At 47.4% G+C, this 16,214-nt stretch overlaps 1 protein-coding gene across 1 annotated transcript; it reads left to right on the top strand.

Moving 5' to 3' along the window:
• Positions 1 to 148: 148 nt before the first annotated feature.
• On the top strand, positions 149 to 15,870 carry nit2 (nitrilase family, member 2). Its single transcript, XM_042322791.1, has 10 exons — positions 149 to 446; positions 1,472 to 1,590; positions 1,937 to 2,057; positions 2,842 to 2,933; positions 4,587 to 4,680; positions 9,024 to 9,098; positions 9,274 to 9,352; positions 14,716 to 14,814; positions 15,124 to 15,179; positions 15,371 to 15,870. Exons 1-10 carry the CDS (start codon positions 419 to 421, stop codon positions 15,463 to 15,465), a joined length of 858 nt encoding a protein of 285 aa, XP_042178725.1. The 5' UTR covers positions 149 to 418; the 3' UTR covers positions 15,466 to 15,870.
• The last annotated feature ends 344 nt before the right edge of the window (positions 15,871 to 16,214 follow it).

Raw genomic sequence — 16,214 nt, forward strand, 5'->3', positions numbered from 1 at the left:
TATAACCAGTATGTTGTTGAAATGTATGTTGTTGAAATGTCTATGTTTAAAAATGAAGGTTAAGGTTAATGTTAGGATTAGGTTTAAAGAAGATTTTAAGAAGAGGGAAATGGGCGGGGTTTATGACTTTGTGGCTGTGGTAACTAGTGACAACCGTTCCACAGAAAGACGGGCGCAATCGGTCGGAGCCACTGAGGTATAATAAGAACCGTCGTGCTAATGACATACAATTAATAATAGTGGTATCTGCTGGTCGGTTGGGCTTGCCAGCTACATATGCGCATAAACTGTACTAAGTGCTTGAACTAAAACAAAAGACCTTTATTTTGAAAAGATGTCCAGCATAGACCCGGAAGAAGAGATGTTTTTCACGTTCATATTATGAGAACACGAATCCTGCAAACTGCTGCAAGCATTAATGTCTCTATTGGCCAAGACAATGTCTAGTAAGTACAAAGAGCTATCTATTGAAGCATAACAGGCTTTTACAGGTGACAACATTAGCTTTATTTTCGAGCTAGCTATGTTGAGAGTTCCAGCTCAAATGTGCATTGCTGCTCGTGTTGCCATTGGCTCTGTTGTTGACAGCTGAAAAGAGGCAAGTATTTATTTTCAATGCATGTAGTTTTATTTATCCGTTATTTTACCAGGTAAGTTGACTGAGAACACGTTCTCATTTACAGCAACGACTTGGGGAATAGTTACAGGGGAGAGGTGAGGGATTAATGAGCCAATTGTAAACTGGGAATTATTAGGTGACCGTGATGGTTTGAGGGCCAGATTGGGAATTTAGCCAGGACACCGGGGTTAACACCCCTACTATAAGTGCCATGGGATCTTTAATGACCTCAGAGAGTCAGGACACCCGTTTAACGTCCCATCCGAAAGACAGCACCCTACACAGGGCATTGGGATATTTTATTTTGACCAGAGGACAGAGTGCCTCCTACTGGCCCTCCAATACCACTTCCAGCAGCATCTGATCTCCCATCCAGGAACTGACCAGGACCAACCCTGCAAGCCATCAGTGGTATGCAGGGTGGAATGCTGCTGGTAGTGAAGTTGTAGCAGTTGAAATGTCCACCTGTGCAGTCTTCACTTATATTTTGGACCTTTTAGCAGATGCTGTTATCCAGGGCGACGACAGGAGCAGTTAGGGTTAAGCGCCTTGCTCATGTTCGCTGACTTTTTCTATTAACCTAGTTGGCTCAGGGAGTGTCGAACCAGTGACCTTTTGGTTACTGGCCCAACGCTCTTAACAGCGAGGTTACGCGCCCCCCTTTTATAGACTTAAAATTATTATATTATATTAAAATACTCCCAATGTTGATCATTGTAGTGTCTGGTCATTGACCTTTAGCAGAACTGAGCAGAATTATGTAATGCGCAAAGACAGCATTTTTTTTGCATATCATGGCAGAGTTTTTGAACATTGGTGTCTGAATGGTGACCATTCTGTTTCTGCTCCCAGAGTTCCGTCTAGCAGTGGTCCAGCTACATGTGACGAAGGTCAAAGCTGACAACCTCTCCAGAGCCCGGGGGCTGATCAAAGAAGCAGCTGCACAGGGGGCCAAATTGGTGGTCTTACCTGTGAGTACGCCACCCATTTTAATCTTCTGAAATGTGGTGATGGGCCACCCCATGAGCCTGGTTCCTCTCTAGATGTCTCCCTTCTAGGGAGTTTTTTCTGGCCACTGTGCTCTCTCTTCTGCTTTTGTTGCTCTTTGTGGCCTAGGCGGGGGCTACTGTAAACCACTTTGTGACAACTGCTGATGGGAAATATGATTTGATTTCCATCAGTGGAACAATTGATATTTTTTCCCAGGAATTAATATTGACTTGTTTTATTGTTGATTGACTTCTCATTAGAAAGGTTACTGTGCCAGTTGTTTCCCATAATACCATCCAAACAGATTGATTATATTGACATGTACAGGAGTGCTTCAACTCCCCCTATGGAACTGGCTTCTTCCCTGAGTATGCAGAGAAGATCCCTGGAGAATCCAGTCAGGTTCTGTCTGAGGCAGCCAAGGAGAGCCAGGTGTATCTGGTGGGAGGTGAGAGGAACTCTGGACAGCCTGTTGGGACTGTCCCCGTAGCTGGACAGCCTGTTGGGACTGTCCCCGTAGCTGGACAGCCTGTTGGGACTGTCCCCGTAGCTGGACAGCCTGTTGGGACTGTCCCCGTAGCTGGACAGCCTGTTGGGACTGTCCCCGTAGCTGGACAGCCTGTTGGGACTGTCCCCGTAGCTGGACAGCCTGTTGGGACTGTCCCCGTAGCTGGACAGCCTGTTGGGACTGTCCCCGTAGCTGGACAGCCTGTTGGGACTGTCCCCGTAGCTGGACAGCCTGGTGGGACTGTCCCCGTAGCTGGACAGCCTGGTGGGACTGTCCCCGTAGCTGGACAGCCTGGTGGGACTGTCCCCGTGTTGGGACTGTCCCCGTAGCTGGACAGCCTGTTGGGACTGTCCCCGGACAGCCTGTCTGTCCCCGTAGCTGGACAGCCTGTTGGGACTGTCCCCGTAGCTGGACAGCCTGTTGGGACTGTCCCCGTAGGGACTGTCCCCCGTAGCTGGACAGCCTGGGACTGTCCCCGGACTGTCCCCCGTAGCTGGACAGCCTGGTGGGACTGTCCCCGTAGCTGGACAGCCTGGTGGGACTGTTCCCCGTAGCTGGACAGCCTGGTGGGACTGTCCCCGTAGCTGGACAGCCTGGTGGGACTGTCCCCGTGGCTGGACAGCCTGGTGGGGCTGTCCCCGTGGCTGGACAGCCGTTAATATATGAGCTGTGTATTAATGAGCTGTGTGTTAAACAGTGGGCTGTGATGTATTGGTGTATTCAGGCTCCATCCCTGAGGAGGATGATGGAGGGAAGCTGTATAACACCTGTCCAGTGTTTGGACCTGATGGCAGCCTGGTGCTCAGACACAGGAAGGTAGGAACATGGTGCTCAGACACAGGAAGGTAGGAAAATGGTGCTCAGACACAGGAAGGTAGGAACATGGTGCTCAGACACAGGAAGGTAGGAACATGGTGCTCAGACACAGGAAGGTAGGAACATGGTGCTCAGACACAGGAAGGTAGGAACATGGTGCTCAGACACAGGAAGGTAGGAACATGGTGCTCAGACACAGGAAGGTAGGAACATGGTGCTCAGACACAGGAAGGTAGGAACATGGTGCTCAGACACAGGAAGGTAGGAACATGGTGCTCAGACACAGGAAGGTAGGAACATGGTGCTCAGACACAGGAAGGTAGGAACATGGTGCTCAGACACAGGAAGGTAGGAACATGGTGCTCAGACACAGGAAGGTAGGAACATGGTGCTCAGACACAGGAAGGTAGGAACATGGTGCTCAGACACAGGAAGGTAGGAACATGGTGCTCAGACACAGGAAGGTAGGAACATGGTGCTCAGACACAGGAAGGTAGGAACATGGTGCAGGGAAGGTAGGAACATGGTGCTCAGACACAGGAAGGTAGGAACATGGTGCTCAGACACAGGAAGGTAGGAACATGGTGCTCAGGGAACATGGTGCTCAGACACAGGAAGGTAGGAACATGGTGCTCAGACACAGGAAGGTAGGAACATGGTGCTCAGACACAGGAAGGTAGGAACATGGTGCTCAGACACAGGAAGGTAGGAACATGGTGCTCAGACACAGGAAGGTAGGAACATGGTGCTCAGACACAGGAAGGTAGGAACATGGTGCTCAGACACAGGAAGGTAGGAACATGGTGCTCAGACACAGGAAGGTAGGAACATGGTGCTCAGACACAGGAAGGTAGGAACATGGTGCTCAGACACAGGAAGGTAGGAACATGGTGCTCAGACATAGGAACATGGTGCTCAGACACAGGAAGGTAGGAACATGGTGCTCAGACACAGGAAGGTAGGAACATGGTGCTCAGACACAGGAAGGTAGGAACATGGTGCTCAGACACAGGAAGGTAGGAACATGGTGCTCAGACACAGGAAGGTAGGAACATGGTGCTCAACATGGTGGTGCTCAGACACAGGAAGGTAGGAACATGGTGCTCAGACACAGGAAGGTAGGAACATGGTGCTCAGACACAGGAAGGTAGGAACATGGTGCTCAGACACAGGAAGGTAGGAACATGGTGCTCAGACACAGGAAGGTAGGAACATGGTGCTCAGACACAGGAAGGTAGGAACATGGTGCTCAGACACAGGAAGGTAGGAACATGGTGCTCAACACAGGAAGGTAGGAACATGGTGCTCAGACACAGGAAGGTAGGAACATGGTGCTCAGACACAGGAAGGTAGGAACATGGTGCTCAGACTCAGGAAGGTAGGAACATGGTGCTCAGACACAGGAAGGTAGGAACATGGTGCTCAGACACAGGAAGGTAGGAACATGGTGCTCAGACACAGGAAGGTAGGAACATGGTGCTCAGACACAGGAAGGTAGGAACATGGTGCTCAGACACAGGAAGGTAGGGACATATACATGTATAACACATGCATACAGTATGACTCCAACTTTATCAGGGGAGAAATGCTTTCACAGGACACTAGCTGTATTTGAGTGCCGTACATTCATATTTACCACTATTCCTCTTGAAGATCCACCTCTTTGACATCGACGTTCCAGGGAAGATCCGTTTCCAGGAGTCAGAGACACTGAGCCCAGGGAGCAACCTGTCAGTGTTTGACACTCGTGAGTCTCTGAGTCCGCGTCCCAAATGGCACCCTATTCCCTATGTAGTCAAATCAAATGATATTTGCCACATGCGCCGAATACAACGTGTAGATCTTACAGTGAAATGCTGACTTACAAGTCCTTAACCTCAGGCTTCCGAGTGGCGCAGCGTTCTAATGTACTGCATCTCAGTGCAAGAGGCGTCACTACAGACCCTGGTTTGATTCCAGACTGTATCACAACCAGCCGTGATTGGCAGTCACATAGGGCGGCGCACAATTGGCCCAGCGTTGTCCGGGTTTGGCCGGGGTAGGCCATCATTGTAAATAAGAATTTGTTCTTAACTGACTTGCCTAGTTAAATAAAGGTTAAATAAAACAATAAAACCAACAATGCAGTTAATAAAATATGTACTAAATAAACTAAAGTAAAAAAGTAACACGATCAAATAACATTAACAAGACTATATAAAGTGCCCTCTTTGTGTCTTGGTGTGCTTGGACCATGTTTGTTTGTTGGTGATGTGGACAACAACGAACTTGAAGCTCTCGACCCGCTCCACTACAGCCCGTCGATGTTAATGGGACGTGTTAAGCGCTCCTTTTCCTGTAGTCCACAATCAGCTCCTTTATCCTGCTCACATTGAGGGAGAGGTTGTTTTCCTTGCACCACACGGTCAGGTCTCTGACCTCCTCCCTTTAGACTGTCTCATCGTTGTCGGTGACCACTGTTGTGTCATCAGCAAACTTAATGATGTATTGGAATCGTGCTTGGCCAGGAAGTACAGGAGGGGACTGAGCACGCACCCCTGAGGGGCCCCCATGTTGAGGATCAGCATGGCGGATGTGTTGTTGCCTACCCTTACCACCTGGGGGCGGCCTGTCTGGAAGTCCAGGATCCAGTTGCAGAGGGAGGTGTTTAGTCCCAGAGACCTTAGATTAGTGATGAGCTTTGAGGGCACTATGGTGTAGAACGCTGAGCTGTAGTCAATGAACAGCATTCACACATAGGTGTTCCTTTTTTCCAGGTGGGAAAGGCCAGTGTGGAGTGAAGTTTAGATTGCTGTGGATCTGTTGGGGTGGTATGCAAATTGGAGTGGGTCTAGGGTTTCCAGGATGATGGTTTTGATGTGAGCCATGACCAGCCTTTCAAAGCACTTCATGGCTACCAAAGTGAGTGCTACGGGCAGTAGTTGTTTAAGCAGGTTACCTTCTCTTTCTTGGGCACTGTGGTGGTGGGACTGTGGTGGTCTGCTTGAAACATATAGGTAATACAGACTGGGTCAGGGAGAGGTTGAAAATGTCTGAGTACATGTCCTGGTAATCCGTCTGGCCCCGCGACCTTGTGAATGTTGGCCTGTTTAAAGGTGTTGTTCGCATCTGCTACGGAGAGCGTGATCACACAGTCATCCAGAACAGCTGGTGCTCTCATGCATATTTCAGTGTTATTTGTCTCGAAGTGAGCATAAAAGGCATTCAGCCTGTCTGGTAGGCTCGCTCCACTGAGCAGCTCGCGGCTGGATTTCCCTTTGTTGTCCGTAATAGTTTGCAAGCCCTGCCACATCCAAGAGCGTCAGAGCCGGTGTAGTATGATTCAATCTTAGTCCTGAATTGATGTTTTTCCTGTTTGATGGTTCGTCTGAGGGCATAATGGGATTCCTTATAAGCGTCCGGATTAGTGTCCCGCTCCTTGAAGTGGCAGCTCTAGCCTTTAGCTCAGTGTGAATGTTGCCTGTAATCCATGGCTTCTAGTTGGTGTATGTACAGTGGGGCAAAAAAGTATTTAGTCAGCCACCAATTGTGCATGTTCTCCCACTTAAAAAGTTGAGAGAGGCCTGTAAATTTCATCATAGGTACACTTCAACTATGACAGACAAAATGAGGGGGAAAAATCCAGAAAATCTCATTGTAGGATTTTAAATGAATTTATTTGCAAATTATGGTGGAAAATAAGTATTTGGTCAATAACAAAAGTTTATCTCAATACTTTGTTATATACCCTTTGTTGGCAATGACAGAGGTCAAACGTTTTCTGTAAGTCTTCACAAGGTTTTCACACACTGTTGCTGGTATTTTGGCCCATTCCTCCATGCAGATCTCCTCTAGAGCAGTGATGTTTTGGGGCTGTTGCTGGGCAACACGGACTTTCAACTCCCTCCAAAGATTTTCTTTGGGGTTGAGATCTGGAGACTGGCTGGGTCACTCCAGGACCTTGAAATGCTTCTTACAAAGCCACTCCTTCGTTGCCTGGGCCACGTTTCATCTTCAATGCCCTTGCTGATGTAAGGAGGTTTTCACTCAAAATCTCACGATACATGGCCCCATTCATTCTTTCCTTTACACGGATCAGTCGTCCTGGTCCCTTTGCAGAAAAACAGCCCCAAAGCATGATGTTTCCACCCCCATGCTTCACAGTAGGTATGGTGTTCTTTGGATGCAACTCAGCATTCTTTGTCCTCCAAACACGACGAGTTGAGTTTTTACCAAAAAGTTATATTTTGGTTTCATCTGACCATATGACATTCTCCCAATCTTCTTCTGGATCATCCAAATGCTCTCTGGCAAACTTCAGACGGGCCTGGACATGTACTGGCTTAAGCAGGGGGACACGTCTGGCACTGCAGGATTTGAGTCCCTGGCGGCGTAGTGTGTTACTGATGGTAGGCTTTGTTACTTTGGTCCGAGCTCTCTGCAGATCATTCACTAGGTCCCCCCGCGTGGTTCTGGGATTTTTCTCACCGTTCTTGTGATCATTTTGACCCCATGGGGTGAGATCTTGCATGGGGCCCCAGATCGAGGGAGATTATCAGTGGTCTTGTATGTCTTCCATTTCCTAATAATTTCTCCCACAGTTGATTTCTTCAAACCAAGCTGCTTACCTATTGCAGATTCAGTCTTCCCAGCCTGGTGCAGGTCTACAATTTTGTTTCTGGTTTCCTTTGACAGCTCTTTGGTCTTGGCCATAGTGGAGTTTGGAGTGTAACTGTTTGAGGTTGTGGACAGGTGTCTTTTATACTGGTAACAACTTCAAACAGGTGCCATTAATACAGGTAACGAGTGGAGGACAGAGGAGCCTCTTAAAGAAGAAGTTACAGGTCTGTGAGAGCCAGAAATCTTGCTTGTTTGTAGGTGACCAAATACTTATTTTCCACCATAATTTGCAAATAATTCATTAAAAATCCTACAATGTGATTTTCTGGATTTTTTTTCTCATTTTGTCTGTCATAGTTGAAGTGTACCTATGATGAAAATTACAGGCCTCTGTCATCTTTTTGAGTGGGAGAACTTGCACAATTGGTGGCTGACTAAATACTTTTTTGCCCCACTATATGTACGTACGGTCACTGTGGGGATGACGTCATCAATGTACTTATTAATGAAGCCGGTGACTGAGGTGGTGTATTCCTCAATGCCATCTGATATATTCCAGTCCGTGCTACCAAAACAGTCCTGTAGCTTAGCATCTGTGTCATCTGACCACTTCCGTATTGAGTGAGTCACTGGTACTTCCTGCTTCTGTTTTTGCTTGTACGCAGGAATCAGGAGGACAGAATTATTGTCAGATTTAACAAATGGAGGGCGAGGGAGAGCTTTGTACACATCTCTGTGTTTGGAGTAAACGTGGTCTAGAGTTTTTTTCCCCTCTGGTTGCACATGTGACATGCTGGTAGAAATGAGGTGAAACGGATTTAAGTTTTCCTGCATTAAAGTCCCCGGCCACTAGGAGAGCCACCTATGGATGAGCAGTTTGCTTATGGCCTTATACAGCTCGTTGAGTGCGGTCTTAGTGCCAGCATTGGTTTGTGGTGGTAAATCGACGGCTATGAAAAATATAGATGAAAACTCTCTTGGTAAATAGTGTGGTGTACAGCTTATCATGAGGTACTCACCTCAGTCAAGCAGCTGTTATTGACAAATAGACTCAGATAGCCACCCCTTGTCTTAACGGATGCAGCTGTTCTGTCTTGCCGATGCACGGAAATCCCAGCCAACTGTATATTATCCTTGTCATCGTTCAGCCACGAAGCTGTGAAACATAAGATATTACAGTTTTTAATGTCCCGTTGGTAGGATAGTCTTGAACGGAGCTCATCCAGTTTATTCTCCAATGATTGCACGTTGGCCAATGGGACGGATGGTCGAGGTGGGTTACCCACTCGCCGACGAATTGTGCACTTCTTTTGACCAGTAATATGGTGCCACTTGGGACGCAACGCTTTTCACATAGTGTCACCTCCAAACCTGCATTGTAGCATGCTGGGTATAGTCTGGTAAGTTACTGTGTATTGGGTTAACTCTAACCCCGTGCTACTGTGTATTGGGTTAACTCTAACTATCCCTTCTCTGTCATGTCTCCTCTAGCATACTGTAGGGTGGGTGTAGGGATCTGCTATGACATAAGGTTTGCAGAGCTGGCCCAACTCTACTCTAAGAAAGGTGAGGGTAACATGGTGTCTTACCAACCTGGTAACCATTGTAGGTAGAGGGGCAGAAAGGATCCCAAAGGGGCATGTATATAAAACAAATATGAAGTAGGGAATGTATTGAAGTTGTAATGAATGAACAGTGAGCAGACCTGAACAGTGAGGATGTTGTTGTTATCTGTGTTCAGGATGCCAACTATTGGTCTACCCTGGAGCCTTCAACATGACCACCGGGCCGGCCCACTGGGAACTGCTGCAGAGAGGAAGGTTGGTGAACATCTTAGAAAACCAAAGGTTTAGGAAACCAGTTTCTATTTAGTCATTTTCCATTTTAAAACCCTTTGCTGTGTCCTGCTCACTGGCTCTTTTCTGCCCACGCCGTCCTAAAGGCTGAGCGACACCGGTAGAGTCATGCCGTCTAAAGGCTGAGAGACACCGGTAGAGTCATGCCGTCTAAAGGCTGAGAGACACCGGTAGAGTCATGCCGTCTAAAGGCTGAGAGACACCGGTAGAGTCATGCCGTCTAAAGGCTGAGAGACACCGGTAGAGTCATGCCGTCTAAAGGCTGAGAGACACCGGTAGAGTCATGCCGTCTAAAGGCTGAGAGACACCGGTAGAGTCATGCCGTCTAAAGGCTGAGAGACACCGGTAGAGTCATGCCGTCTAAAGGCTGAGAGACACCGGTAGAGTCATGCCGTCTAAAGGCTGAGAGACACCGGTAGAGTCATGCCGTCTAAAGGCTGAGAGACACCGGGCTGAGAGTCATGCCGTCTAAAGGCTGAGAGACACCGGTAGAGTCATGCCGTCTAAAGGCTGAGAGACACCGGTAGAGTCATGCCGTCTAAAGGCTGAGAGACACCGGTAGAGTCATGCCGTCTAAAGGCTGAGAGACACCGGTAGAGTCATGCCGTCTAAAGGCTGAGAGACACCGGTAGAGTCATGCCGTCTAAAGGCTGAGAGACACCGGTAGAGTCATGCCGTCTAAAGGCTGAGAGACACCGGTAGAGTCATGCCGTCTAAAGGCTGAGAGACACCGGTAGAGTCATGCCGTCTAAAGGCTGAGAGACACCGGTAGAGTCATGCCGTCTAAAGGCTGAGAGACACCGGTGAGAGAGTCATGCCGTCTAAAGGCTGAGAGACACCGGTAGAGTCATGCCGTCCTGAGAGAGAGTCATGACTAAAGGCTGAGAGACACCGGTAGAGTCATGCCGTCTAAAGGCTGAGCGACACCGGTAGAGTCATGCCGTCTAAAGGCTGAGAGACACCGGTAGAGTCATGCCGTCTAAAGGCTGAGAGACACCGGTAGAGTCATGCCGTCTAAAGGCTGAGAGACACCGGTAGAGTCATGCCGTCTAAAGGCTGAGAGACACCGGTAGAGTCATGCCGTCTAAAGGCTGAGAGACACCGGTAGAGTCATGCCGTCTAAAGCCTGAGAGACACCGGTAGAGTCATGCCGTCTAAAGCCTGAGAGACACCGGTAGAGTCATGCCAGAGAGTACTAAGCATCTCTGAACAGAGTATCAGCCTTACAAACCGATTCTACATCTCGAGAGCATCCTGACTGGATGTGTCAACGTCTGGTATGGCAACTGCACCGCCCGCGACCAGAAGACCCTACAGAGGATGGTGAAGACGGCCCACCATATCACTGGGGGCTCCCAGCCATCCAGGACGTACATACCAGGCGGTGTCTGAAAGGCCTGATGAATGGCCAAAAACTCCAGCCACCTGAGACATGGCCTCAATGCTCCCGTTCGGCAGGCGGTACGGCAGGCGGTACCGGTGCATCGAGGCTCAGACCAACAGACTCCTAAACAGCTTCTCTACCCTGTCCATAAGACTGTTAAATGGCTAACAACTACTGCTCCCCCCCACACCTACACTGCTGCTAAAATTCTTATTGATTAGATGTATTGTTGTCTCTACCTTCTTGCCCTTTGTGCTGTTGTCTGTGCCCAATAATGTTTGTACCATGTTTTGTGCTCATACCATGTTGTGTTGCTACCATGCTGTGTTGTCATGTGTTGCTGCCTTGCTATGTAGTTGTCTTCGGTCTCTTTATGTAGTGTTGTGTTGTCTCTTGTCGTGATGTGAGTTTTGTCCTAAATTTTGATTCCCAGCCCCGTCCCCGCAGGAGGCCTTTTGGTAGGCCGTCAGTGTAAATAAGAATTTGTGTGTATTACTACTGGTCATTGATTATTGATTGCCATTATCATTAGTATGTATCTATTTATCCTGCTACCGGTCACTATTACTCCTCTTTACATGTGTATATATTCTCAGCAAAAAAGAAACGTCCTCTCACTGTCAACTGCGTTTGTTTTCAGCCAACTTAACAGGTGTAAATATTTGTATGAACATAACAAGATTCAACAACAGACATAAACTGAACAAGTTCCACAGACATGTGACAAACAGAAATGGAATAATGTGTCCCTGAACAAAGGGGGGGGGGGTCAAAATAAAAAGTATCAGTCAGTATCTGGTGTGGCCACCAGCTGCATTAAGTACTGCAGTGCATCTCCTCCTCATGGACTGCACCAGATTTTCCAGTTCTTACTCTGAGATGTTACCCCACTCTTCCACCAAGGCACCTGCAAGTTCCCGGACATTTCTGTGAGGAATGGCCCTAGCCCTCACCCTCCGATCCAACAGGTCCCAGACGTGCTCAATGGGATTGAGATCTGGGCTCTTCGCTGGCCATGGCAGAACTGACATTCCTGTCTTGCAGGAAATCATGCACAGAACGAGCAGTATGGCTGGTGGTATTGTCATGCTGGAGGGTCATGTCAGGATGAGCCTGCAGGAAGGGTACCGCATGAGGGAGGAGGATGTCGTCCCTGTAACGCACAGCATTGAAATTGCCTGCAATGACAACAAGCTCAGTCCGATGATGCTGTGACACCCCGCCCCAGACCATGACGGACCCTCCACCTCCAAATCGATCCCGCTCCAGAGTACAGGCCTCGGTGTAACGCTCATTCCTTCGACAAATGCAAAACTTACCATCACCCCCGGTGAGACAAAACTGTGACTCGTCAGTGAAGAGCACTTTTTGCCAGTCCTGTCTGGTCCAGCGACGGTGGGTTTGTGCCCATATGCAATGTTGTTGCCGGTGATGTCTGGTGAGGACCTGCCTTACAACAGGCCTACAAGCCCTCAGTCCAGCCTCTCTCAGCCTATTGAGGACAGTCTGAGCACTGATGGAGGGATTGTGCGTTCCTGGTGTATCTCGGGCAGTTGTTGGTGCCATCCTGTACCTGTCCCGCAGGTGTGATGTTCGGATGTACCGATCCTGTGCAGATGTTGTTACACGTGGTCTACCACGGCGAGGACGATCAGCTGTCCATCTCGTCTCCCTGTAGCACTGTCTTAGGCGTCTCACAGTACGGACATTGCAATTTATTGCCCTGGCCACATCTGCAGTCCTCATGCCTCCTTGCAGCATACCTAAGGCACGTTCACGCAGATGAGCAGGGACCCTGGGCATCTTTCTTTTGGTGTTTTTCAGAGTCAGTAGAAAGGCTTCTTTAGTGTCCTAAGTTTCATAACTGGCCTTAATTGCCTACCGTCTGTAAGCTGTTAGTGTGTTTACGACCGTTCCACAGGTGCATGTTCATTAATTGTTTATGGTTCATTTAACAAGCATGGGAAAAAGTGTTTAAACCCTTTACAATGAAGATCTGTGAAGTTATTTGGATTTTTACTAATTATCTTTGAAAGACAGGGTCCTGAAAAAGGGAGGTTTCTTTTTTTGCTGAGTTTATTACCATTAGTATCTATCTATTTATCCTGCTACTGGACGCTATTAGTCCTGTTTACATGTACACTACCGTTAAAAAGTTTGGGGTCACTGAAATTTAGAAGGTCAGTTTCCCGGAGTCGCCTCTTCATTGTTGACGTTGAGACTGCTGTTTTGCTGGTACTATTTAATGAAGCTGCCAGTTGCGGACTTGTGAAGCCTCTTTCTCAAACTAGACACTCTAATGTACTTGTCCTCTTGCTCAGTTGTGTACCGGGGCCTCCCACTCCTCTTTCTATTCTGGTTAGAGCCAGTTTGCTCTGTTCTGTAAAGGGAGTAGTACACAGCGTTGTATGAGATCTTTAGTTTCTTGGCAATTTCTCGCATGGAATAGCCTTAATTTGTTCAGAACAAGAATAGACTGATGAGTTTCAGAAGGAAGTTATTTGTTTTTGGCCATTTTGAGCCTGTAATTGAACCCACAAATGCTGATGCTCCGGATACTCAACTAGTCTAAAGAAGGCCAGTTTTATTGCTTCTTTAATCAGGACAACAGTTTTCAGCTCTACTAACATAATTACGAAAGGGTTTTCTAATGATCAATTAGCCTTTTTAAAATGATTAACTTGGATTAGCTAACAACGTGCCATTGACATGGTTGCTGATAATGGGCCTCTGTACACCTATGTAGATATTCCATTCAAAATCAGCTGTTTCCAGCTACAATAGTCATTTACAACATAACAATGTTTACACTGTATTTCTGATCAATTTGTTATTTTTCTTTTCAAAAACAAGGACATTTCTAAGTGACCCCAAACTTTTGAACGGTAGTGTATATATTATCGTAGTATTTATATATTCCTGCTACCAGTCACTTTTCAGCCCTGTTTCCATGTATATCCTGCTATCACGCACAGACTCGCACTAACACTCACAGACTTGGCCTCCCGAGTGGCGCAGTGGTCTAAGGCACTACATCGCAGTGCTAGCAGTGCAACTAGAGATCCTGGTTCGTGTCCGGGCTCAGATCCTGGTTCGTGTCCGGGCTCAGATCCTGGTTCGTGTCCGGGTTAGTGGAGGGTTTGGCCTGCAGGGATGTTCTTGTCCCATCGCACTCTAGCGACTCCTGTGGCGGGCCAGGCGCAGAAATAAAATTAACCACCCACAGACTCACATACACACAACCTCCACCACTTATGCTGCTGCCATACAGTGTCTACCAGTGTCTGTCTCCTAACCCCTGGCTACATGTACATACAGTGTCTGTCTCCTAACCCCTGGCTACATGTACATACAGTGTCTGTCTCCTAACCCCTGGATACATGTACATACAGTGTCTGTCTCATAAACCCTAGCTACATGTACCTACAGTGTCTGTCTCCTAACCCCTGGCTACATGTACCTACAGTGTCTGTCTCCTAACCCCTAGCTACATGTACCTACAGTGTCTGTCCCCTAACCCCTGGCTACATGTACATACAGTGTCTGTCTCCTAACCCCTGGCTACATGTACCTACAGTGTCTGTCTCCTAACCCCTAGCTACATGTACCTACAGTGTCTGTCTCCTAACCCCTGGCTACATGTACATACAGTGTCTACCAGTGTCTTTCTCTGCAAATTTGGTACTGGCCCAGACCCAAAATGTAGCTTCTACAATATTGATGTTAAATAGTGAACTGTTGGGTCGGGTTGCAAGTTAAGCATTTCACTGTACTTGTGCATGTGACAACTTAAACTTGAAATGTGCAAAAATGTAAGCCACCAGCAGGGGTGTCTGAAACACGCCGAACAGCAGACGGATGGCAGATGAACTGTAGAGCAACATTTGCTGTGTGTGGTCCTTAACTCACACTCTTGTCTGTCTCTTGTCTCTCTCCTTACCAGAGCGGTTGATAACCAGGTGTACGTGGCCACGGCTTCCCCTGCCAGAGATGAGACAGCCTCCTACGTGGCCTGGGGTCACAGCACTGTTGTTAGTCCCTGGTGAGTACTAGACAGCCTGGGGTCACAGCACTGTTGTTAGTCCCTGGTGAGTACTAGACAGCCTGGGGTCACAGCACTGTTGTTAGTCCCTGGTGAGTACTAGACAGCCTGGGGTCACAGTACTGTTGTTAGCCAGCACGTACTGTAGTGTGTGATGCCACATGCAGTGTCTGTAATCACACGGTAGTATTTTTTTCTGTGTTGTTGTCACATTGCCACAGAGACCAGTCCTGTCCTGTGTGCAGAATGTGTTTTATTGGATGTGTGATGTGATTGAAATAATTTCTAACAGTTATTTTATCATGACAGGGGAGAGGTGATATCTAAGGCAGGGTCTGAAGAGACTGTTGTTTACGCAGACATTGGTGAGTGGTACCGGAGTGGTTCAGTGTGATTGAGTGGTCCTGAACCTCTTTGTGAACCAGCACTATTATCCATTATCTAATGTAACTGTAGTTTGAGCCAGCACCATTATCCATTGTGACTAATGTAACTGTAGTTGACTTTAGTTGATCAGTGTCCTGACCTCTCCCTATGTGGTCTGTGTGTTTTTCAGACCTGCAGTATTTGGCCAACGTTCGTCAACAGATCCCCATCACAGCCCAACGCCGCAGTGACCTCTACACTGTGAACGCAGTGCAGGAGGGATGAACTTTAACCCCTGAACCCTTAGCTATGAGAAACTGAGGCAATCAGGAGTTACAGTAAACAGACCTGTCTATTCTTGGTGAGAAATTGATAGCTGGAGAATGAGTGTTGGCTACACAGCTGTTTGTGCCTACAATACATGACTCCACTGTGACCTACAGTGGAGTAACAGAAGCAGCTGTGGAACCGGTAAATGTAGTCTGATTTTGAAGGTGCATGTAATAAAGCAGAATATCTTCGAGGGAACCATTTTACACAAAGAGGATGTATGTCCTCTCTAATTTACACAAAGAGGATGAATGTCATCTCTAATTTAAACAAAGATTTATATTCTTACTATAACATGTCTCATCTGTTTTCAAATATACATCCAGTTCAATTAAATTCATTTTTTCCAAGAAATACTCATTCTGTCTGCTCTGTTCTTGTTCTCTGATTTAGAAAGACAACCTGGTTTAAAACATCAGCTATTCTGAGCATTGCCAGTGGCTGTAGACTATTTCAATCTCTTTATCATGACAAGATCAAAATGCATCAAACAGACGAGATGCATCACAACCGGTTTGTTTCTATTATTTCTGCAGCAAACGCACAGTATCTGTCTATAATAAAGATCATTATTGCTGCACGAAACAGTATCTTTATATAACAAAGATCCATAATTGTCATGGAGTGCCGTGTGTAGAGAGAAATAGGAAGTGAGGGGGTAGAAGTGGTACTGTAGGTACCTGGCCATTGTAAGAACAGGGATG

This window comes from Oncorhynchus tshawytscha, linkage group LG06 (assembly GCF_018296145.1).
Source record: "Oncorhynchus tshawytscha isolate Ot180627B linkage group LG06, Otsh_v2.0, whole genome shotgun sequence".
Classification (NCBI taxonomy): Eukaryota; Metazoa; Chordata; class Actinopteri; order Salmoniformes; family Salmonidae; genus Oncorhynchus; species Oncorhynchus tshawytscha.